Source organism: Bos indicus, chromosome 14 (assembly GCF_029378745.1).
Source record: "Bos indicus isolate NIAB-ARS_2022 breed Sahiwal x Tharparkar chromosome 14, NIAB-ARS_B.indTharparkar_mat_pri_1.0, whole genome shotgun sequence".
Lineage (NCBI taxonomy): Eukaryota > Metazoa > Chordata > Mammalia > Artiodactyla > Bovidae > Bos > Bos indicus.
This window is the reverse complement of record NC_091773.1, coordinates 55,333,190-55,358,372: the sequence shown is the minus strand read 5'-3', so window position 1 is coordinate 55,358,372 and position 25,183 is coordinate 55,333,190. Positions and strand designations below refer to the sequence as shown.

General features: G+C 39.4%; 1 protein-coding gene across 2 annotated transcripts in view; it reads left to right on the top strand.

The window, feature by feature from the left end:
* Window positions 1–1,250: 1,250 nt before the first annotated feature.
* PKHD1L1 (PKHD1 like 1) overlaps window positions 1,251–25,183 on the top strand; it is a 186,343-nt gene continuing 162,410 nt past the window's right edge. For both annotated transcript variants that reach the window (XM_070802786.1, XM_070802787.1), the window contains exons 1-6: window positions 1,251–1,406; window positions 3,493–3,582; window positions 11,756–11,900; window positions 12,907–13,015; window positions 21,973–22,030; window positions 23,278–23,371. In XM_070802786.1, coding sequence (XP_070658887.1) covers window positions 1,334–1,406; window positions 3,493–3,582; window positions 11,756–11,900; window positions 12,907–13,015; window positions 21,973–22,030; window positions 23,278–23,371 — 569 coding nt within the window. In that variant the 5' untranslated portion in view covers window positions 1,251–1,333. The remainder of the gene's footprint in view (window positions 1,407–3,492; window positions 3,583–11,755; window positions 11,901–12,906; window positions 13,016–21,972; window positions 22,031–23,277; window positions 23,372–25,183) is intronic.

The following is a 25,183-nucleotide window of genomic DNA, read 5'->3' as shown; positions in this document are numbered from 1 at the left end:
CTGAACTGAACTGAATTAACACTACAATCTTTAAATTTAATAAATTTGGCAAATCATAATTAGCAAGTTGGCATTCAATTAGATAATCTTCTGCTTATTGGTCTGCTTCTGGATAGAAGAGGGGAAGAGTAAAAAAAGAAACCCTGCAGTAATATCAATTTTCAGAAGTGATGGATGAGAAAAACATTAGATAGAAGCAATTGGAGAAATAGGAAGAAACCCAAGCATATTAGGAGGAATGGAATTTCAAGAAAGATGTCAACAGTGTCACGAGCTTCTGCGATTTCCAGGAGAAGTAAGGAAGGTTAGGGTACCTATGCAGGCATTGCTTTCAGCAGAGCAACTGACAGTCCGTTTGCACAAAATTATAAGGTGACTATAATTAACTGAATCTAACAACAGCAACAACATTTTACCCTGCTGAGATTCCTGAAGAGCAAGGAAGCTTGCTTTTTTTATTTCTAATTTTATTTCACTTATTTTAGAGTTCTGTCTTTCCAAGTAGAGTTGTCAAATTTAGTAAATAAAAATACGGAATGCCAATTTAAATGCAAATTTCAATAAATAATGAATAATTTTCAGTGTGAGTATGTCCTAGACATTGAAGTCTGCCGAATAAGAGCCAGTGCAGGGCATAAAAGCCCGGGCTCTGAAGTTTCTGGGCTCAAGTCCTGGGTCGACACTTAGGTGTGTATGGCTTTGGGCCAGTAACCTAAAGTTCGCCTCAGTTAGGGCGTGTGAGGATGGGGGTCATAATCACAGTAACAGTCCTTATGGAACCATTGTGAGTTGAAGTCTCTAGGGCGCCTGTTTGCGGGGTTGGGGGGACGTGCCCAGAGATCAACAAACACTGAAGTCCAGAAATGGTGGGGCGGGGGCGGGGGTGAAAAGAGAGAAAGGAACGAAGGAGCGAAGGAAGTTTGGAAGGAAGGGAGGAAGGACGGGGTGGGGGAGGAGGTGAATAGCGGGAGGGAGAAAAGGCGGAGTTGATGAACACTTGCCGCTGGATCTTTCTTGCGAAGAAAAAGTGGGGTTATGGAACCTGTGGAGACAGCCTTGCAGCGTCAGCACTCAAGTCTGAGTACGGAGGTGCGATAGCGACCAACGGGCCAGGGCGCCAGGCGCTGGGTGAAAGGTGTGCGTCTGCGCGCGAACCCCGGGGGCGCCGGGGCCGGGGGGCGGGGCGGGGCGGGGCGGGGCGGGCGTGGGCCGGCCCCGGGGCTGCGAGTCCGCCTGCGCGCCTGCACGAGGCGGGCGCGCTAGCGGGCTGAGCGCGGCGCTGGCCGAGCTGCAGGCGAGTAGCGGGCGTGGACCCTGTGCCTCTAGCGCTGCAATGGGACACCTGTGGCTTTGGGGGACCTGCGGCCTCTGGGGGCTGCTCCTGAGCATCGTAGAGCCCCGCGCAGGTAACTCAGTTGGGGCACCAGGGAGGCAAGCAGGAGAGTTTGGTGTAGACGCTCCCGAGGTCCGGGGAGGGGCGGCACCGCCTGGCTCCTGCCTAGGTCAAGGCTGAGGGTGCGCAACTGCATGGCGATACTGGGGACTAGGTTTAGTAATCCTGGGACGCAGGATTAGCCTGAGACAGACAGACACGCAGTCACAGAAAGACATACGAAGACAGATTGCTCTTGCCGTCAGAGGTGCTGTTTGAATTATGGAACCTCACGCCTTTCATCCGTGGTGACTCAGTTGAAAAATAGACTGCAATTTGGCTGCGGGTGGGCTTCCCTGTTGCCTCAGACGGTAAAGACCCCGCCTGCAATGCGGGAGACCTGGGTCGGGAAGATCCCCTGGAAAAGGGTATGGCAACCCACTCCAGTATTCTTGCCTGGAGAATCCCATAGACGGGGGAACCTGATGGGCTTCAGTGCATGCGGTCGTAGAGTCGGACACGACTGAAGAACTAAAACCTCACCTTTTTCACTTGGCTGGGGGAGGAGGACACAATCCGACCCCCCTCTTCTCCATTTTTGGGTCCCTTCTCCATTAAAGAAGGACAGAGTCTCCCAGTAGGACAGGAATGGGTCTTTGTGGCGGGTGTCAGTCATTTCCAGGGGCAGCTGCCCTGTGCCTTCAACTAATACCCAAGAGAGGGCTGGGACGAGACTTGATAAGATAAGAAACTGGAGTTGGCGGTGGAGATAACGGGAAGGATGAACCTGAGATAGGTGAGAAGCAGTGCATCTAGGAGATAGGATCCAGCCTGTTCACTGGAGTTTCCTACTCCTGGCTGTGGACTGCTCCAGGTTACAAATGTGCCTGAAGCAGGAGTGGCCTTGAAACTCTTGACAAAGACAGACGTCAGGGACAGTCATTGGGTCTTGGAGCGGGGAGGCAGTCTTCTTTATGGTGGAGAGCTTTTGCCACTGTAGGTGAAGTCCACACTAAACTTTTCTCAGGCAGGAATGAATTAAATCATAATTTTTAAACTTTTTCTCAGTCGTCCATTTCAAACATCTGTGGCTTTTCTTTGTATCACTTAACTTTTCCCACCTATTCTGAGAATTTGTTACTGGACTAAATAATTACCAGTACAGTTTAAGCAGAAAATAAATCCCTTAAGCCATCCTGTAACTTTTGAGTTATTTTGAAGCATGAATTCCAGTTCCCCAAAGAAACTGCTCACTCATCCCTGTGTTTGCAGAGGCACCTGTCTTGGCCTAGAAGTCTACCTTGCCCCCGGTTTGTCCAGTCTAGCTAATCCGTGTTTGCTCTCCCAGGTGCAGCAGCTACATTCTTTTTTCAAAAAGCCAGTATGACCCAAGCAGTGTGGATGAAATACCCCCTTCTTACTCATGTCACCCCTGTGCTCTCTTCTGTCACTCTACAAGTTGAGCTTTTGGAAAAGTTGGGAATGCCACACATTTGTCAATGCCCAGGAGCCTAACACTGTTTATTGAATGAACTAGTGACCTTTACATTGAGAACTCACTATTATCAGAAAGTTTCAGAAATGATCTTCCCTGAAGTCTTAACTCTGTCACAGAAAACAGTTTCTTCTTAAAACACACCATTCCTTTCTGTACCTGGACTATTCTTTCAACTTACCAGGCTATGCATTTCTTAGGGGTTTTGATAATGACCATATTCTCCACAGAGCTGTTTCTCCAGCCTTGTCTGCTGCTCGTGTGGGCTGATAGCTGTAGTTATGAAACTGACTATATCTAGCAGAGCTCTATATGCAATTAAGGGTCTAATAAATGTTTAATATGATAGGTACGAATGCTGAAAATGATCATGTATTATTCCTCTTTGTAGCAGGTAAGATAGTGCTCTACATGAAGCCAATGAGTATTAACTAAGTTAAAGACTTAACTCCCTGTCTGGTCATTGGTTAGGAATAGAACCAAAAATAAAACATAAGTGTATTTACTTTCTGTCCTGTAATCTCCATGATGATTTTCTTATACCATTGTAATTTGTAACATAACATTTGATGCTGAAATGACGTACTTTAGGCTTTTACTTCTACTGTACTTTCATATCTTTCAGATGGCTCTAAAATAATTCCCAAAATCACAGAAATAATACCTAAATATGGCAGCATAAATGGAGCAACAAGGCTGACTATCAAAGGAGAAGGTACGGTTGCCTTTTATTTTTCACCAAGGTTGAGGTATTTTAAAGACTTTCACATTTAGAGATTGATTTTTTTCCTCTTCTAAATCCACTAGAGTTGCTTTTCTATTTGGCCAGAGTAGGAAAACTCTATCCTCTTTGACACCTAATGAAACCCCAGAGAGTCTCTATCAACCTGACAATCTGAATTTGTATTATAATTACTTGTTTAACTCCAGGATCTGGACTATAATGACTGAATTGAAAGGAACATCTGTAACCCAACTCTGCATTACCTACTTTGTTCCTCATGGGTCTAATAGCATTTATTTTTATATTAAATAAAATATTTGTGGAGTTCGAGGGAGTAGGATGTTAGTAAGGAGGTATGATGGAGAAGTAGAATGGTTATGAAGGGAAAAAGACAGTTGAAAGCAAAGCTTTGGATCCCTTCTTCTGCCACGCAATCCTTATCATATACTTCATCAGAACATGGGTTATGTATGACTTTCTCCTTGCCTGGTCTTGGGATGGAAACAAAGTAGGCAATTACCAAATATATTTAATGAGCAACTGTTTCTTGAGTTAAATAGAAATACATGGTTCATTTAGCCATTCAGCCTTTACAATCTAAATGATGGTAGTATTCAGATAGTTATGAATTTTTGAAGGATGGGAAAGAAAGGTTTTTAAAGAATATTAATAAAAACTTTTATTTAGTCTTTAAAATAAAAAGTGCAATGGGATTTTTTTGGAGTCAGAGAATTAACAAAGCAAGATATTTAACAATTCTGTCATCTGTATTGAAGTGTCTTTCAATATTTCTAAGTAAAATTTCTGTAGAATTTTAATCTCTCGGGTGTACTTGAAATGGTTTGTGCCTCTAAATTGTGAACAGTACATTTTGGATTAAAGTGTGTGTGTTTGTTTGTTTGTTTGTTTTAAGAGTTAGACACCTGGAGACAATGTGTTTGTTAAAGACTTTTTAAAATGTCTTTATCCATAGGTCCCTTATAATATTTATTGTTAGTATTTCTTAGATAGTGCTGGATTTTTAACAGAGATTTAGATGCCATGAGAGAAGCACCCGAAACAAAACAAAACAATAAAACCGCTCAGCTATTTCCTTCTGCCGCAAAAGTGGGAAGCTGCTATATTCACACAGGGAGCCCAGCCTGGTGCTCTGTGACTACCTAAGGGTAGGATGGGGGTGGGTGGGAGACTCAAGAGAGAGGGATATGTGTGTGTGTGTGTGTGTGTGTGTGTGTGTGTGTGTGTGTGTGTGTGTGTGTGTGTATAGGGCTTCCTTTGTAGCTCAGTCGGTAAAGAATTTGCCTGCAGTGCAGGAGACCGGGGTTCGATCCCTGGATTGGGAAGATCCCCTGGAGAAGGAAATGGCAACCTACGCCAGTATCCTTGCCTGGACAATCTCATGGACAGAGGAGCCTGGTGGACTGCAGTCCATGGGGTCGCAAAGAGTCGGGCACGACTGAGCGACTAACACTTATTTACTTATATATATATATAATTATGACTGATTTGTGATGTTGCACAGCAGAAACCAACACATTATAAAGCTGCTGTTGCTGCTAAGTCGCTTCAGTCGTGTCCAACTCTGTGCGACCCTATAGACGGCAGCCCACTAGGCTTCCCCGTCCTTGGGATTCTCCAGGCAAGAACACTGGAGTGGGTTGCCATTTACTTCTCCAATGCATGAAAGTAAAAAGTGAAAGTGAAGTCGCTCAGTCGTGTCTGACTCTAGCGACCCCATGGACTGCAGCCTACCAGGCTCCTCCATCCATGGGATTTTCTAGGCAAAAGTACTGGAGTGGGGTGCCATTGCCTTCTCTGCATTATAAAGCAGTTACCTCCAATTAAAAATAAATAAATAAACACCTACACCTTTTCTGTGGGCTTCCGAGGTGGTGCTAGTGGTAAAGAACCTGCCTGCCAATGCAGGAGACGTAAGAGACAGGGTTTTAATCCCCCTGGGTTGGGAAGATCCCCCTGGAGGAGGGCACGGCCACCCACTACAGTATTCTTGCCTGGAGAATCCCATGGAGAGAGGAGCCTGCTGGGCTGTGGTCCACAGGGTCACAAAGAGTTGGATGCCACTGAAGCGGCTTAGGACACATACTTTTTATCATCCAGAAACCATGGCTTGAGTTTAGTTACATAGACTCAGATCATCCCTAGTTAGAAATAGGGAAAAACAAAACAAACCATTCCATTCTTAAGGCATTTTGGAGGAACATCCTTATTAATCCAGCTATAACCTTTTCTCTTTGGTAAACTTTCTGAGTCTCAGGAGTAGTCCTCTTACTTATGAAGCACAAAATGTCATGATGAATTTGTATTTCTTCTAGTTTTCCCATCAATCTGTATTTCTGGATGCTTCTGGCCAAGAATTATAAAATAGTTAAATCCTATTTGAATTGCAGATACGTCTGCCTACTCTGATATGTCTTCCCTCGCCTTGCTTTAACCACACACAGTAGGTGACTAAAATTGTGATACCTAATGTCTTTCTCAAAGGTGGGTCTAAATACTGTTTGGGGAGCAATGATATATATAGACTGTGTCTAAGGTAATGATAATGAATTTACAAAACACACCAGACCTCCAAGGCTACGTGAATGTGGTACTTGAACAAAATTTATTTGGAGTAACTACTTTAACCTGTTAGTGTTGTGTCTGACCCAGACTCCATGTTTAGAATTGAATACAGAGATAATTTATTAATCACAAAAGAATACCTTCTAATGGGATTTTAAATACTCTATCACCTAAATGTTGGTAATGGCTTTTTAAATACTTGATCACCTAAATGTTGGTCCCATATAACTTTTAAAATTTTTGTAGTGGTCACGATGAAAAACTAAATATAGAAATATTTAACTTGAATTCTCTGAAATTCCACCTTCCAGAAAGATCTATTGTTAGTATATTTTTGGTATCCAAATGGCTTTTGTATATTTCCACACATAATGAACTTTACAGGTAAAAATTTGCTAGTGTTTTACTTTCTTCTAAAGTCTATCTTCAGGAGTCAAAGTTATACAGTTTTATAATTATGCTGCCCAAGTAAGTGTTTTGAGCAGCGGCAAAATTGTAGAAATCATTGTATCTCCTTCTAAGATGGCTGATTTAATGAGGAGTGTTATCATTTTGATAAGTTCTGGAGTGTTTCTAACTTTATTGTGTTTATTTCTTGATGTTCATTCCTTGTATTTCTCAATTGTCTTCCTTGATATTTCTCTTTGTTAAAAAAATCAATTGGAAGGTATAACATTTTACTTTTGTTGTTTTCTAGATATTCCCTTATTACAATGTCTAGCAGGTATATTTTTGTTTAACTGAAGTGCTGAATTATATAAGCTTTATAATATTATGGAAAGCACATAGACTTTAGTCAGGTTCAACTGGCTTTCAGCTCCAACTTTGCCACTTCCCGCTAGGGGACTGGGGCAAGTTTCTTATCTAAGCCTCGGCTTCCTCATCAATGAAACGGGCTATTAATTCCTACCTGTTGGGGCTATCGTGAATATTGAAAAGGACGATGTAGCTAAGGCACTGGTATATAATATCTGCTCCATAAATTAGAGACATTTTATTTTTATTATTCTTTTGCATTTATGTTTTAGGGATGGTTTTCTTCTTTAGAAGTTCTCCTCCATCACACTGCATCATTTTTCCCATTGTTTTTAATGTTACAGATTTTAAGTGGGTTTGTACTTTCTCAACCCTGATTTTTTTATTTTTTAAACCAGAGGAATCAAAACAGCCTGCATGGTACATGCCAACTGCTGGCTGTGACAGCACACGCATTTTTCATCATAGTAGCACAGGCTGCTATCAGGAGACCCAGGACTGCGTGCCTGGCTAGTCTTGTCTCCAGTTCTTCTGAAAAAAGGAAAAAAATACATCAACATGTCAGGAATTTCCATCTGAAGCCTCCACCTTTTCTGTTTCCAGGGTACACCCAACCCTTCATGTAATCTTTATGCTTTGGAGTACTTCCAAAGGTATCTTCTTTATACCCAGTGACTGACTTAGAATTATACTTAAGCTGATTCTTTTCTATTTCCTTTTAACTCTTTGGAAGTAGCTAATAAGTTATAATATATAAAACACATTGAAACAATTCCTAAGCTAAAAACAATATCATCTTTTGTTGGTGTTATTTTTTAGATTTGTATTTGTCATAGAAATGCTGAAAAACATTATCCACATTACCATATCATTGATGTGACATGTGCCTAACAGGAAAATAAATACACATATCTCATCCTGAGCCACACCACAAGTAAAACTCTGTTCTTTAGTTAGTGGCCAGCAGCCCATCTATGTGTTCCAAACTCAATGTGAAGAACAGAGATAAGCAGAAATTGGCAAAAGGAAAAAGTGGCTTTGCAAGTAGTTTGCTTTTCTGTTTTCATGTATCCTCTCAAAATTCCATTTGAGCAGTAACTGCCTTCCTAGATTGCAAACTCAATGCAAGTATCTTTCACATGTCAAATTGATATGTTTGTATTTTAACCTACATTGGATGAGTCCAATTTGGTGAAGTTTTAAGCTTAGAAGAAGAGAAGAAGTTTATTAAAATCCCACCCTTTGTTTAGTTTCTGCTTACTTTTTCTACCTACCTACCTACTTTTTCTACCTAGTTTCTGCTTACTGTTTCTAAGCTAAGAACATAGGTTCTAGAGGAACTTACATTGGATAACTGGGAATGGCTTTGTAATGTGCATTTTTAAATATTATTTTTCTCTGAACATCACAAGGGTGCCAGGTTGGCATCACAGCCGTGGTTCAGATCCTGGCCTCTTACTTATTTGTTCTGTTATTTTTTTAAAAGGATATTAATATTCACTAATAATGACTATAATATTTTGTGACTTTGTATGCACGCTAAGTTGCTTTAGTTGTATTTGACTCTTTGTGACCTATGGACCATAGCCTGCAGGCTCCTCTGTCCATGGAATTTTCCAGGCAAAATACTGGAGTGGGTCGCCATTTCCCCATCTAGGGGATCTTCCCAACCCAGGGATCAAACCTGCATCTCTTATGCCTCCTGTGTTGACAGGTGGGTTCTTTACCACTAAAAGCCACCTGGGAAGCCGACTTAAAATATAGTATATATCAACTGAGTATTTATCAATTGAGCTCTTAACCTAGGAGCCAGGCACCATGTTAAGTACTATATATAAGGCCTCATTTAGTCTTCCTGATAATTCCTGCTAAGTAGATTATTGTCATTTTTCTGCTGAAAAATGACTAACTGCGTTTATGTCTAAAGCTAATGCTCAAGTTCAGACAGCAAGGAATTGCTGAAGCTGGGATTCCAACCCAGGATGTCAGGGTCCAGACGCCCTTTCCTGTAAACAGCACTGTCCCCTAGCATGCAGTGTTCCCACAGCTGTAGTTTATGGCTCTGCCATTTGATGAACCTGACACAGTGACCCAGGGATTGAACCCAGGTCTCCCACACTGTAGGCAGATTCTTAACCATCTGAGCCACAAGGCAGGGCTGCAAACCTGCAGATCTCAAGTTAATTTCCACAAGACAGAGACAGCAGAACGACTGGGTTGACTAGATGACTCGTTCAGAAGCTTCTCTCCTTCACTACTTGAGTGCTTGTCCAATGACCTATGAACAGAGGGCCGTGGGGGAAGGCTATGCGTGGGCCAACACTAGGAACCTCTTTTCATCAACACTGAGCTGCCTACTGCTGCTGCTGACTACCTGCCCTGTCAGTAGCAGAGACTAGCACGTAGGGTAGTCTCAGTAGGGACCATCCTCAAGAAGTCCACCCAGCCACTCAGTCATGTCAGCTGCGTCACTTTCCTTCCCTCGTGGACAAGCAGAGATTCATTATTCCTGGTACTGACACCCGCTCCACAGAAGGCTTTTGCCTTCTCTTTCCACAGTGCCTTTGCTGGCCTCATCTTCTGAGAGTATAATTCCACAAAATACCATGAAATTCCATTAAGAGCCATAATATTTCACAAGATAGGACCTCAAAACAAGGAACATATTTTATCGTGAAAAGTTGTGATATTGGACACATGACCATGAACCTTGCGTCTTCCTGAAACATGTGGCCTAACAGAATGATGGAACAGCCCACAGCTGGCAAGACTTAGAGCCCAGCTTGGGAACAACATCCTGTGAGGTGGGACACTGTCTGTCATCAGAGCCATAGGCACTGAGCCAGTGGCAGATCCGAACTGTTGTTTCCCAACAGATGGATACATGGAGCTGGGAATGAAGGGTTACTCCCTGTCCTTATCACTTCCAGTCATCAAAAGATTGAATCTGTGCTTTCTGTTCTTGCAATTTGAGGTTCTGCTGGGTTCTGGGTCTGAGTTTCCAGATAGAAGATGCTTCTGGCAGGGATCCCAGTCTGGGTTCCACTGAACTGAAACTACTGCTACTATCCTGTCAGTTTGAATTCAGCAAACGTAAGCGGTGGACTGCTAGAGATAGTCAGTTCTGATGATCCTGAAGAGGCAAGGTTGCTTTTCCTTAATACAGAGAGGGAGGAGTGTGTCTGGAATTTGTGGTATTCTTGGGGCGTCTCTTGGCTTCCGTGTGCAGTGATAACTGTCAATAGGCATAGGAGACAGCCACAACCACACGTGGGGAAGAAAACCAAGGGCTCAGATCCTCAGGATAAAGGTTAGCATCACTCCATTAGCTGAAGTTCTGGCATATGGGTAGGGAAAGTACAGTGGCTGAGAGAGGTCAAACAAGTATCAGTTGTAGCCTCAGGGCCCGGGAGGCCTGTTGCTTGTCCCATTAACCCTGTTGTGTTAAATCTTTTAGAAAATGTTTTATTTTTTTATTTGACTGCATTAGGTCTTAGTTGCCCCAAGGCAGATGTGATCTTAGTTTCCTGACCAGGGATTGAACCCACGTACCTTGCACTGGATGATGAATTCTTAACCACTGGATCACCAGGAAAGTCCCTCTATTACATCTTTAACAGAGCTCTTAGCTGACCACTGTCTGGTAGACTTGATAATGCAGTCTACTTCAAATGTAGGGTCTAAGCATATCTGTGGGCTTCCCAGGTGGCACTAGCAGTAAACAACCCACTTGCCCATGCAGGAGACGTAAGAGACATGGGTTCGATCCCTGGATCGGGAAGTTCCACTGGAGAAGGGCATAGCAGGGCATTCCAGTATTCTTACCTGGAGAATTCCATGGACAGAGGAGCCTGGCAGGCTACAGTCCATAGGGTTGCCGAGAGTCAGACATGACTGAAGTGACTTAGCATTCATGAGCATATCTGTATGGCACAAGGAGTCAACTCTGTCAGATGCCTTTGTTACTCAGCCGCACATCCTGGTTCCCACCTCTTATTCTAGCCACAGCTGTGGCAAAACGTCCCTGTGTACCCTGACTCAGTCCACGCTTCCAGCTCTCACCACCAGGCCCCACAGTGTGTCTTTGTCCCAGGGCTTCTTGGATGCAGTGGCGTTGGAACCTAGATGGCATGTACCTATGTGCAGCCTGAAGGTGCAGGAAAAACCATTTCCCCCATGGGGAACCCTCAGTGAATGGGAGAGAATTCGATGAATATACGCTTCTTCTCGTTGATTCTTTGCTTCTGAGAGGCTATCTGTGTTTTCCTTAAAAGTCTTTCCCAGCAAGATTGAGCCCCAGCTGCCTTCAGTGGAGTCCAGGTTTTCTTCTCTCTTGTTCCTAAGGGATTAACTCTCAAACTCTCTACTTGCAAGTCCTTACCTCAGATTTTGCTTTATAGGTACTCAAGGTAAAGACCCCACGCCTTATAAAATCCTGTTCACTTTGTCTGATCTTGCTGTGCCCCTTTGCCTGCTGTTTTCATAGTAGTTATCACCACCAGATACAACATCTGGTGGTATGTATTTGTATATTCTCTATTTCTTTACCCATCTCTCCCATTAGTACGATATAAGCCATTTGATTCCAATGCCTTTAATAGATAATAGACATAATAGATTTGCAAGCATTGCTTTTATGAATTCATTAATTATAGGCTAATTTTTATGTTTTCAAAGAGGGTTGCAATCACAAGGGTAAATGTAGATTAACTGCTTACATCAATACTCTTCCTTATTCATTTGGTGATTCAACACAAAATGATAATTGTTAGATCTTTGAAAACAGAGTTCCGTTAGTAATAATTGAGTGTTTTTACTCTTCCAGGTTTTGCTCAAGCAAACCAGTTTGACTATGGAGTTGACAATGCTGAATTGGGAAACAGAGTGCAATTAATTTCTTCTTTCCGATCAATTTCTTGTGATGTAGAAAAAGATTCAAGTCATTCAACCCATATTACATGTTATACTAGGTATGTTGTAAAGTGTCTTTAATAACATCATTTTCATCATATCAGAACCACAGTTATACATATTATTTTTATAATAGTTTAGTCACTCTGGCAATTACAATAATATTTTTCTGATTATCAGTTATTATTTTTGACTTCATGATGTTTAGACCATTTTATATCTTTATTATATTCACTTGTAGTACTCTTTCCACATACTGGCATGATCAAAATGTGTTCTATATCCTTTCCCAGGTTATTAGAGCTATTATCTAATCATTATTGATCTCTTTTAGAAGATAAATGGCCACTATTAAATTGCAATGATGCTCCTCAAAATATCAAAATTATACCTTCCTGTCTGGTTTGATTAATTTTGTTCAGAATCTTGACACACTCATTAAGATTAAAGATGATCATTTTGTAGATTGACATTTCAAGTTCTTTACTATCAACTCAAATTGATGTTTGTTATTAGCTACTTAGGAGAAAAATTAATCATTTTAAATGGCCACTTTGAATACTGAGACAGGTAGCCTGTATTCCAGAGGATTCTATCCGTATTAGGCTTGTTGATGTTTTGCAGCTTACTTAGAGAGAAACATGATTAAAACTTTTTAAAAAGCAAAGTATAAAATAATTGTACCAACGTGATATGTTACAATTTTAAATGATTGTTATTATTGTTTTTCTTCTCAATAACCAGTGCATTGGTCAGAATAAGCATTTGCCTGAGATCTATGATGTGAGAATTTGCAGTACAGAGTTCAGGATGGAGAGCATCTTTCCATAATATAGAAGTGAATTGCACAGAAGCACAATTAATTTTGAATTTAATTCTACAATAGCACAGTTGTACAACAGCAACTTAGCATGCACGCACACACATACACAGTTAGAATTTCAGACACTTTTTTTTTTTTTTTTTACCAAAATGACATGTAGTCTGGGATGGTATTTTTCATGAATGCTATACATTAAGTAACAGACTTTTGCATTCTGTATGTGTTTTCCATTTGCTTTCCAGAGCAATGCCAGAAGATTCCTACACTGTTAGAGTCAGTGTGGATGGGGTTCCTGTTACAGAAAATAATACCTGCAAAGGTCACGTCAGCAGCCGGGCCTGCATCTTCAGTGTAGGTGGCATTTTCTCTCTGACTTATGTGTACTTGATCTTGTACTTGGTTTCTTTCAGAAGTGGATTTTTATATTTTAATTTACAAATTGTTATCTATTTCCACATTAAAAAATTTACTGGCATGATGCTGGGAGGGATTGGGGGCAGGAGGAGAAGGGGACGACAGAGGATGAGATGGCTGGATGGCATCACTGACTCGATGGACATGAGTCTGAGTGAACTCCGGGAGTTGGTGATGGACAAGGAGGCCTGGGTGCTGCGATTCATGGGGTTGCAAAGAGTCAGACACGACTGAGCGACTGAACTGAAGCTAAGGATAATTTCACCCAGTTTAAATTATCTTCTATAGTAATGAAATCTTACCATTTCCTGTTTTGCTTTTCAAATTAATTTTATTAATGAATTCAGCTTTTTTTACTTTCAAATTGTTTTCTTGTTCATACTGTTTTTTCACTTTCTCCATTTCTGCTCTTACTTTGATTTCCCTTTTTCTGTTTTCATCAGACTAAGCTTCATTTTATTTTTAAAAATATTTATTTATTTGACTACAGTAGGTCTTAGTTGCCACATGAGGGATTTTTTTTTTAGTTGCAGCATGCAGAATCTTTAGCTGTGGTATGAGAATGGCATGTGGGATCTAGTTCCCTGACCAGGGTTCAAACCCAAGTTCCCTAGTTGGGAGCATGGAGTCTTAACCAGGGAAGTCTCTCATCTTCATTTTAAATAGAAACATAATTATGTTCTCTTTCTTTGTATTTTCTGATGCAGTGAGCACAAATGTGACTGCATGTAGACCAGAATCATTCAAAATTTAGTTCCCCTAAATATAGGTGTTCATAATAATAATATTTTCTTCTACAGACCATCTCATGTAATTTAAAAACTGTATTTATGTTTTAAGTTGTTGATTACTGAGTGCTATAACGTTCCAATGTAAGACAAAATGCTGAGGAAATTAGTAATGACTTCTGTCCTCAAGAAGCGCCTATGATTCTCAAACATATGATTCCCAAATATCTTTGGCTCACTTTTTCTTCCTAAATTGGGAGCCATCTTTTGTTTGCCAGAATAAAACACCTAAATGGCCCCAAAGCAACCTCAATTCAACTAATCTCAAATTGGACGTCTAGTATTCCTCCTTAAACTTCAGTTAAGTCGCTCAGTCGTGTCCAACTCTTTGCAACCTCATGGACTGCAGCAGGCCAGGCCTCCCTGTCCATCACCAACTCCTGGAGCTTGCTCAAACTCATGTCCATCGAATCAGTGATGCCATCCAGCCATCTCATCCTCTGTCGTCCCCTTCTGCTCCTGCCTTCAATCTTTCCTAGCATCAGGGCCTTTTCCAGTGACTCAGTTCTTCACATCAGGTGGCCAAAGTATTGGAGCTTCAGCTTCAGCATCAGTCCTTCCAATGAACACCCAGGACTGATTTCCTTTGGGATGGACTGGTTGGATCTCCTTGTAGTCCAAGGGACTCTCAAGAATCTTCTCCAACACCACTGTTTAAAATCATCAATTCTTTGGCACTCAGCTTTCTTTGTGGTCCAACTCTCACATCCATACATGACTGCTAGAAAATTTCTGATATTTATCACACATCTCAAGCTAGAAGTCTGTTACATCCCTAGTGTCTTCCTTGACTTCATCTTCAGCTCCAGAGCTATTCAGAAACCAAACCATGATGATCTTACCCTCCAACTTAGCTCTGAAGTCCATCATCCCCTTATCCTCTTTCCTGCCATACCCTTGGTTTTAATTCTGGTCTTGTCACTTCTCACCCACTATCGCTGTGGCCCATTGGGCACATCCTTTTTGATGGCACCATTCAGATGCCGCATTCAAAACCATGCATATGATTATGTCTTTCCCCTACTCAGTATCTCTCCTTTACCCGTTATCTGTAAGTTTCCTCTGTTATTTCATAGTCTGGAACCAATCGTTTCCAGCAGTGTCTCCTAACATTCTGCCTGACCAAGGATCCATACAGCTTGCTCACTTCTGCTTAGCGAGTCCTGCTCTTTGCTCGGGACTCTGAAGATTCCCCCTGCAGAGCTAAGTGACTTCCCTTGTGTTCCTCAACTGTATAGTGGCTCAGTGCTGGTCAGGGTTCATATACAGGCTTCATTATCTACTCTGACTTGGTCATAGTGAAACTCTGCCTCAGTTTCTTCGTTTTCTATAAAATGGAGATACGTAAAATGAAGACTATCTCATCGCATCATGTAAAATGGAGGATTAAATAATAAAGTGATCAGAAAGAACCCGCACATAGTTATTACTATATAGTGTTTTATCTATATATTCCATTTATTACTATTTTAGCACCTAATCCACTGTGCAGTGATTATATTTTATGTGTTTTTCTGAGTTAGAGGGTTTTATTCAATGTTTCATCCCTAGAACAAGCATAACATTCAGCACTTAGTAGGAGCACAGGTTATATTTGCTGACTGATGCTCTGTACTTTTCCTCTGATTAAGACAAAAATAAGAGATTTAATGCCATGCAACTGAATCTTCTTAAATTATTTTTGTCCTTTAATAATTTCAAATTTTAGTGGTGTGTGGCCTGAAAATGTAATACAGAAAATTAAAATTTTTTTATTTAACAAAGTTATAGTTTTATATAATGAAAAACAACTGGTTCTACAAGGTTAATCAAAAACAAACAGGACCTCTTTGACTACTCAGTCCACTTCATGTTCATTCTTCACATTCCCCCACTTTCAATAACTTTAGTTTTTTATTGTGGTATTTCTAAACAAGAAGAATTTTTTTATGGTTTTTAAAAAGTTGAAAAAATATTTATTTTGGTTTCACTGGGGTTTTGTTGCTGCGCTTGCTTTCTCTAGTTGAGACAAATGGAGTCTGCTCTTCATTGCAGTGCACAGGCTTCAGTGATTATGGCACAGGGGCTTAGTTGCCTCAAAGCCTGTGGGATTTCCCCAGACCAGGGATCGAACCTGTGTCCCCTGCATTGGCAAACAGATTCTTAACCATTGGACCACCAGGGAAGTCCGAAGAGTATTACTTTTAATGTATGTAGAAGTATTTCATATTCTCTATTGTGATATTTCTAAATAATATGCTTCTTATTAAGAAATATGTTTATTGCTATTACTGAGTCTTTAAAGTTTATTATCTACTTTATTCTTACAATGGAAGATGAGATTTTAACACCTGTTTTCCTACATCTATTCACTACTACTGCGTCACACAAGTCCCAAGCTTAGCAGCTTCAAGCAGCAACTGTTCATATTGCTTATGTATTCATGGGTCAGCTGTGTGGTTCTTCTGTTCTGGACAGAGCTAGACTGATCTCTGCTGCGCTTACTCTTGTATCTATGGTCAGCTGTGGGTGAGGCAGGAGGCTTTGCCACCCTCGACTGGGTACTTTGGATGGCTTCAGCTGGAACAATCCAGCTAATTAGGCTTTGTTCGGTGTAGTGTCTCTGCCCTCCACAAAGTAGCCCAACTTATCAGATACTAGAGGCAGGGATCCCTCAGGAGAGCAGAAGTGTGCAGGGAGCCTTTAAGACTAGGCTAAAAAATGTCATGCTACCTGTACTACATTCGAGTGGCCAAAGCAGGTTCTAAGGCCAGTCTGTATTCACATCTCCCACTAAGAAGAGCTGTAAAGAGAAATTGCAGGTGAAGATATGGGGAGCGAAAGCCATGTATGAAATAAACCTGCTACCGCTTCCCACGTCCAACACACTTATCCTCCCACTGCTCCTCTAGTTAGATGTGCCCCAGTTTTTAGTTGCTTCCCAGGTGGCGCAGGGATAAAGACTCTGCCTACCAGTGCAGGAGACACAGGATATGCAGGTTTGATGCCTGGCGCAGTTCGTGAAGATCCCCTGGAGTAGTAAATGGCAACTCACTCCAGTGTTCTTGCCTGGAGAATTACATGGACAGAGGAGCCTGTAGGGCTACAGTCCATGGTGTTGCAAAGAGTCAGAAACATACACACACACACAATCTTTTAGATCAATATTCATAACATCATAACATGGCTCAGTATCATGTAAAATACAATAAAAACGTGACAGCAATGTCCAGTTGCTTTAAAAGTCTCTAAGTCTCTATGGCTCATATGCCATGCCATATAGGGCCACCCAAGGTGGACAGGTCATAGGTGGAGAGTTCTGACAAAATGTGGTTCACTGGAGAAGTGAATGACAAACCACTTTAGTATTCTTGCCTTGTGGACCCCATGAACAGTATGAAAAGGCAAAAAGATAGGACACTGAAAGATGAACTCCCCAGGTCGGTAGGTGCCCAACATGCTACTGGAGATCAGTGGACAAAAAACTAGAGGAAGAATGAAGAGATGAAGCCAAAGCAAAAAGAACACCCAGGTGTGGATATGACTGGTGATGGAAATAAAATCTGATGCTGTAAAAAGCAGTATTGCATAGGAACCTGGAATGTTAGGTCCATGAATCAAGGCAAATTGAAAGTGGTCAAACAGGAGTTGGCAAGAATGACAATCGACATTTTAGAAATCAGCAAATAAAATGGACTGGAATGGGTGAATTTAATTCAGATGCCCATTATATCTACTACTGTGGGCAAGAATCCCTTAGAAAAAATGGAGTAGCCATCATAGTCAACAAAAGAGTCCGAAATGCAGTACTTGGATACAGTCTCAAAAATGACAGAATGATCTCTGTTCACTTCCAAGGCAAACCATTCAATATCACAGTAATCCAAGTCTATGCCCCAACCAGTAACGCTGAAGAAGCTGAAGTTGAATGGTTCTATGAAGACCTACAAGACCTTCTAGAACTAACACCCCCTAAAGATGTCTTTTTCATTATAGGAGACTGGAATGTGAAAGTAGGAAGTCAAGAAATACCAGGAATAACAGGCAAATTTGGCCTTCGAATACGGAATGAAGCAGGGCAAAGGCTAATAGAGTTTTGCCAAGAGAACGCACTGGTCATAGCAAACACCCTCTTCCAACAACACAAGAGAAGACTCTACACATGGACATCACCAGATGGTCAATACCGAAATCAGAATGATTATATTCTTTGGGCCAAAGATGAAGAAGCTCTATACAATCAGTAAAAACAAAACCTGGAGCTGACTGTGGCTCAGATCATGAACTCTTTATTGGAAAATTCAGACTTAAATTGAAGAAAGTAGGGAAAACCACTAGATCATTCAGATATGACCCGAATCAAATCCCTTGATTATACAGTGGAAATGACAAATAGATTCAAGGGATTAGCTGTGATAGACAGAGTGCCTGAAAAACTATGGACAGAGGTTTGTGACACTGTACAGGAGGCAGTGATGAAGACCATCCCCAAGAAAAAGAAATGCAAAAAGGCAAAATGTTTGTCTCAGGAGGCCTTACAAATAGCTGTGAAAAGAAGAGAAGTGAAAGGCAAAGGAGAAAAGGAAAGATATACCCATTTGAATGCAGAGCTCCAAAGAATAGCAAAGGGAGATAAGAAAATCTTCCTCAGTGATCAATGCTAAGAAATAGAGGAAAACAACAGAATGGGAAAGACTAGAGATCTCTTCAAGAAAATTAGAGATACCAAGGGAACATTTCATGCAAAGATGGGCTCAATAAAGGACAGAAATGGTATGGACCTAACAGAAGCAGAAGATATTAGGAAGAGGTGACAAGAATACACAGGAAAACTATACAGAAAAGATCTTCACGACCCAGATAACCACAGTGGTGTGATGACTCACCTAGAGTCAGACATCCTGGAATGCGAAGTCAAGTGGGCCTTAGGAAGCATCACTACGAACAAATCTAGCGAAGGCGATGGGATTCCAATTGAGCTATTTGAAATCCTAAAAGATGATGCTGTGAAAATGCTGCAGTCAATATGCCAGCAAATTTGGGAAAGTCAGCAGTGGCCACAGGACTGGAAGAGGTCAGTGTTCATTCCAATCCCAAAGAAAGGCAACGCCAAAGAATGCTCAAACTATCGCACAGTTGTACTCATCTCACCCGCTAGCAAAGTAATGCTCAAAATTCTCCAGGCCAGAATTCAACAATATGTGAACTGTGAACTTCCAGGTGTTCAAGCTGGATTTAGAAAAGGTAGAGGAACCAGAGATCAAATTGCCAACATCCGTTGGATCACTGAAAAAGCGAGAGAGTTCCAGAAAAACATCTACTTCTGCTTTATTGACTATGCCAAAACCTTTGACTGTGTGGATCACAACAAACTGTGGAAAATTCTTAAAGAGATGGCAATACCAGACCACCTGATCTGCCTCTTGAGAAATTTGTATGCAGGTCAAGAAGCAACAGTTAGAACTGGGTATGGAACAACAGACTGGTTCCAAATTTGGAAAGGAGTACATCAAGGCTGTATATGGTCACTCTGCTTATTTAGCTTATATGCAGAATACATCATGAGAAATGCTGGACTGGATGAAGCACAAGCTGGAATCAAGGAGAAATGTCAATAACCTCAGATATGCAGATGACACCACACTTGTGGCAGAAAATGAAGAACTAAGGAGCCTCTTGATGAAAGTGAAAGAGGAGTGAAAAAGTTGGCTTAAAACTCAACATTCAGAAAACTAAGATCATGACATCTGGTCCCATCACTTCCCCCGTGGCAAATAGATGGGGAGACAATGGAAACAGTGAGAAACTTTATTTTTTTGGTCTCTAAAATCACTGCAGATGGGGACTGCAGCCATGAAATTAAAAGACACTTGCTCCTTGGAAGAAAAGTTATGACCAACCTTGACAGCATATTAAAAACCAGAGACATTACTTTGCCAACAAAGGTCTGTCAAGTCAAAGCTGTGGTTTTTCCAGTAGTCATGTATGGATGTGAGAGTTGGACTATAAAGAAAGCTGAGTGCCAAAGAATTGATGCTTTTGAACTGTGGTGTTGGAGATGACTCTTGAGAGTCCCTTGGACAGCATGGAGATCCAACCAGTCCATCCTAAAGGAAATCAGTCCTGACCATTCATTGGAAGGATGATGCTGAAGCTGAAGGAGCTCCAACATTTTGGCCATCTCATGCGAAGTGACTCATTTAGAAAGACCCTGATGCTGGGAAAGATTGAAGGCAGGAGGAGAAGGGGACGACAGAGGATGAGATGGTTGGATGGCATCACCCACTCAGTGGACATGAGTTTAAGTAAACTCTGGGAGTTGGTGATGGACAGGGAAGTCCAGTTTGCTGCAGTCCATGGGGTCACAAAGAGTTGAACACGACTGAGTGACTGAACTGAACTGAAGTGCTCACTCTTACTTTTTGTTCTTACTGAGAACCAATAACATTTGCACACTTTCATTGAGTTTTTTAAAACCCTTTACACTGTTACACATTTGTAGGATCTAATTCTCATACTATTTTTAAATTTTATCATTTTTATGATATTCATTTATCATGATAAAGCATTATCCTTGATTGCTGTTGTATTTCAGGTTAATTATTCTTAATTTTCAGAATCTTTTACCTTCTTTTTCTGTTTTCTATGAAATAATTTTATCTGCCATCTTCACTGATCCTTTGCTGGTGGTGTATTGAAAATCTGTTTCTGATCTGTCTCCTCAAATTATAATAGTTACTAATCTGTTGTTTAATATGCATTCTTCAATTATTTTTTACCACAGATATAATTTATGTGAGTATACTTTGACTTAGAGAGATTGATTTGCCCACAATTTGGCAGTTCCTATAGCTTCTCTTCCTCCACCTTCTCTATTATTCTACCTCTAAAAGTGGTATTTTGCCCAAAATAAAAAAATTTTTAAAGTAGTATTTTGACTGGGTGTTTTACATCCTACTACCTTTACATTGATTCTCCATTAAGCGTTTCTAAAGTGTGAAAGAATGAGTCCAAAGTCATCCTTAGCCTCAAATTTCAAAATTTATCTCTTATTGGCAGTCTTAAAAAAAAAAAAATCTGTCCTTTTACTTCAAGTACCTGAGCATCTTTCTTTTAGGTTGTTCCTGAATGAGAAGGAGTGGGGAGGGGGACAGCTGCCATTCACTGAGAGTCTACTTCGTGTTAAGTTTTTTTTGCTAGTGTAGTTTTTGTATCCATGCAGAGGTCATCCTTTTCTCCACCAGCATTATTCCTCCTCCAAAAACTTCAGTTATTCCTTTAACTCCTGCCCGTGTTCCTGTCCTCTTCCATTTTCTGAAGCACCCTTTTCTTTCTGCAGATGGACTCTTCTTGATCTATTTCTAGCTTGTTTTCTCCTGTATTGTTTGTTTCTAGGTGTGGATTTTGATCTGCACGTATCCCAGTCATTGAGGAATCTTAATCTGTCCATCAGTTCTGCTTTTCACCTGAATTTACAAAATTCAGAATTTTGTTTTTCAATTATAGTATATTTCCCTTTTGTGGTAATTATTTCTCATTTTTTTCTTTTCAAACGAAGTTGGCATATGTTTACTTGATTGACTAATAATAACCAATGATTAATAAAATGTTGATTTTACTAATGTGTCAGGTGGTGGTCTAAGTATTTTTTGTGTAACTCTGGAGTTATCATTAGCTTAGTTACTAAAACTTACTTTGATGAACTCTTCCCAAATTTTGCTTCTATGTTTTTGAAAAATGCTTTGCTATTTTTTCTTTATGAGTGTAACCCATAAAGGGTGAAAACCCATGTAGGCTTTATTTAATTTTATTCCACCAAATTCTTAAAAGTCTTTACTTGACAGCTTTATTACTGTGGTTTGGCTTATACTGATGACAAAGAGTGATTGAATTTTAAACCTTCAAAAAGAAACACTTTGAAATGAAAGATGATTTTTAGGGACAGGGAAAAAAATTTGGAATAATCAATAATTATCTAAACTCTATTTCTTATATATAAAAAAGAATATTTTCATACTCATATTATGGCTGTTGTTCAAATATAAAATAATGAAAGAAGCAGAGATATTTCATAAAGCTAGGAATAAGATAGAGATAAGATTGCTTATCAACAGTATTATTTTGCAGGCAAAAAGTTTCAGAACCCCAACAATAAGGAGCATCACACCTTTATCTGGAACTCCAGGTCTGTTATATAACAACCAAAATATCTTTTTTGGTTTATAGTAATTAATTTTTAGTATGTAAAATATATGATACCTAAAAATTTATAAATAGCATTTTCTGATTATAAAATATTGTTTAATGCTTTTTAATAGCTGCATCTGAATCTATTATAATATATTAAACTTTCCCTATATTGAATGTTAGTTGGCTTCCAGTGTTTTTTATAATAACTATAGTTGTATCAGCTTGTAATTCCAACAGGAAAATGTGAGAATGTCCTTCTTTTTAAACCTTGACAATTCTAGGTACTCTTGTATTTTCAAGAATTTATGTGAAAAATGTACTCCTACACAGCCCCTAGGGGGCTGACCCTGGCTTCACCTCCTCCAAGCCCAGTGGACATTGGTTACTGGGAGGCAGAAGGGCTCTTCTCCTTTTCCTTTTTTATAAAAAGAATTTATGTGAAAAGTATTGTAGATTTTGTCCTGAATTTTTCCACTTCTTTGATTTATGTAATTAATTTTGTATTTATTAAAGTTTTTTATTTCTTCTTTTCATGAATTACCAATTCATCTCTTTGATAATTTAAGGCTAGTCGTTTATTTCCATATTAAGTTACAAGAATTATTTGTATCTTAAGACTGTATGTCATATATATATCTTACTGATGGGAAATATTTTTTAATTTATTATTTGCTTTTTAAATATATTAATGATGTTTCTGTCCTCACTTAATTTTTATTATTAAATCTATAGATCTTAACCTTTGTTATTTCTCCCTTCATTTTATGCTCCCTTCATTTTATAGTCAGGATCCCACTATCCTGACTATATAAATACTAAATAAATTTACTACATAAATCTTTGCTTATTTTGCAAGAGTTTTTGTGGTTTTATTATTTATATTTAATTTTTATTTCACCTAGAATTTACTTCATTTTTTGGTATAAAGTAGGGATCTTATTTACATTTTCTCAAATAAATCACTCATGACCCGAGCAATATTTATTGAATAATTCATCCTATCTTCCACGAAACACCTCTTAAGCTATAAATACTTATAGATACCTCTTTAATACTATACATATTTATTTATGATTTATTTTTTTATTAGAACTTTCAGAGCAGTTCTAAATGATACAATGAACACAAGATATAAGTGTCTGAATGCTGGTTTTATTGGGATAACCTGTAAAGTTTTAATATTAAATGTATGGATATATAGATAGATGATCTTGCACTGAGTTTTTTTCTATTTGCTTTTAGGTACACTAATAACAATCCGAGGCAGAACCTTCACTGATGTCTATGGAAGTAATACAGCACTAAGCTCTAATGGGAAAAATGTGAGGATTTTGAGGTAAGTTTTTGATGTGGCAACAAAAAATTCTTATAACTCATAGATGAGATGTGATAGCCCATGAATAATGGGTCCAATGATATTAAAAATCACTACAATGTGATGAGATTCCCAGTATTTTCCAGCCATATTATGCAAGGAAAAATAGACTGTTGCATAGTTCATTGACATAGAAACAATGGCCATCATTGTTAATCAGCTATATTCCAATACAAAATAAAAAGCTAAAAAAAGGAGAAACCATGGCCAATATACTTTTCTCTTTTGGTCTGACAAAACTGCTTATTTTTCTATGATGGACTTTATTAATAGGAGGTACATGGAAGAAGTCTAATAGTAATTGAGCTGAAATCGCAGAACTTCATTACTGGAGAACTTTATTACTTTATCAAGCTGCCTCATTTTGTACATATTAAAGAAAAAAAAAACAACAACAAAACCTTTAAAGCCTGGAGGTCCATGAGTTAGTAAAGGTCAGGAGGAGAACCCAAGTTTCCCAACAGGCATTTTGGCACTTTTTCTACTGCACATGGTGTATTAGGGGAGAGCTGAAACTGAAAAAAGTCAATAATGTATTAACAGGCCAAGATTTGAATCCTAATTCCTCCATGTTCTAATTGTGTACCAGATGGTAACATTGCTGGTTATCAAAAGTACTGTCCACACTTTGGGCAGGAAATAGCAATGTCGCTAGAGTTATATAACTTTCTGCAGCGTTGGTGGGGTTATCTCCGTCCTGCCTTAAAAGACCGGAAGTCTTGCTCATTTCCTCTGTAGTTGAAATTTACTTCTCTTTAATACAAAGGAATGGATAGAAATTATTTCTTGAAATCAAAAATCACAGTCAGACAAGACTTCAGAGATCAGGCTACCCAGCCTCTATATTCTGGTAACCCTGAGATACTATATATAAACATAGAAAAAAATTCACACAGAATCAAATCATAGTTTCCAAGATACTTCATGCTTATTGAATACATGTATAAAATGGGCAAATGAATAAATTAATATTCAGCACACATATATGTACATATATATATAATTTTATAAAACATGCAATTTGAAAGGTTTTGCTAAATGAAATAAAGATGATTTGTCTGGCATTCTATGGGGCAGAGCTCTCAATTAAATCACATTTGCATGAATCTATTATTCTAGAAATATTTTTATTGATTCCTTATATAAAATAAAAGAACTACTAAAATAAACAAATATTTAACATTTTATATGGACTGTTTAGTATAAGTGTTTTGTCTATTTCTGTATAGTTGAGTATTATGAATGTTTTATATCTCAATTCTAAAAGCAGATTTTCTAAGTTATCCTTTCCCTAATGATGCCAGGAAATAGAAAATTTAACTTTCAAGTGATTCCTTTTTTCCTCCTCTGTAGTTGAAATTTACTTCTCTTTAATACAAAGGAATGGATAGAAATTATTTCATGAAATCACAGAATCACAATCAGAAGAGACCACAGAGCAGGCTGCCCAGCCCCTATACTCTGGTAACCCTGAGATACTATTAATATATATAAATGTAGAAAAAAAATCACACATTGAACTATAGGCAAAAGTTTTAGAACTGCTTTTATCTCATTTCTATCACATTCATTTTGACACTGGAGCCCTCAAGGCACTCTGTTGTGCCTGAATTTTGTAAGTGGGAGCAGTGAATGGGCTGAGTCTTGACAGGAAGTCAGGAGACCAAGCACCCAAGCTGCTTCTGCTTCTCACAAGCTTTGTCAGTTTGGCCAAATCTCCACATTCAGACCAGGTACAAATGATAGAGGACATGCAAATGACTCAAGGACCTA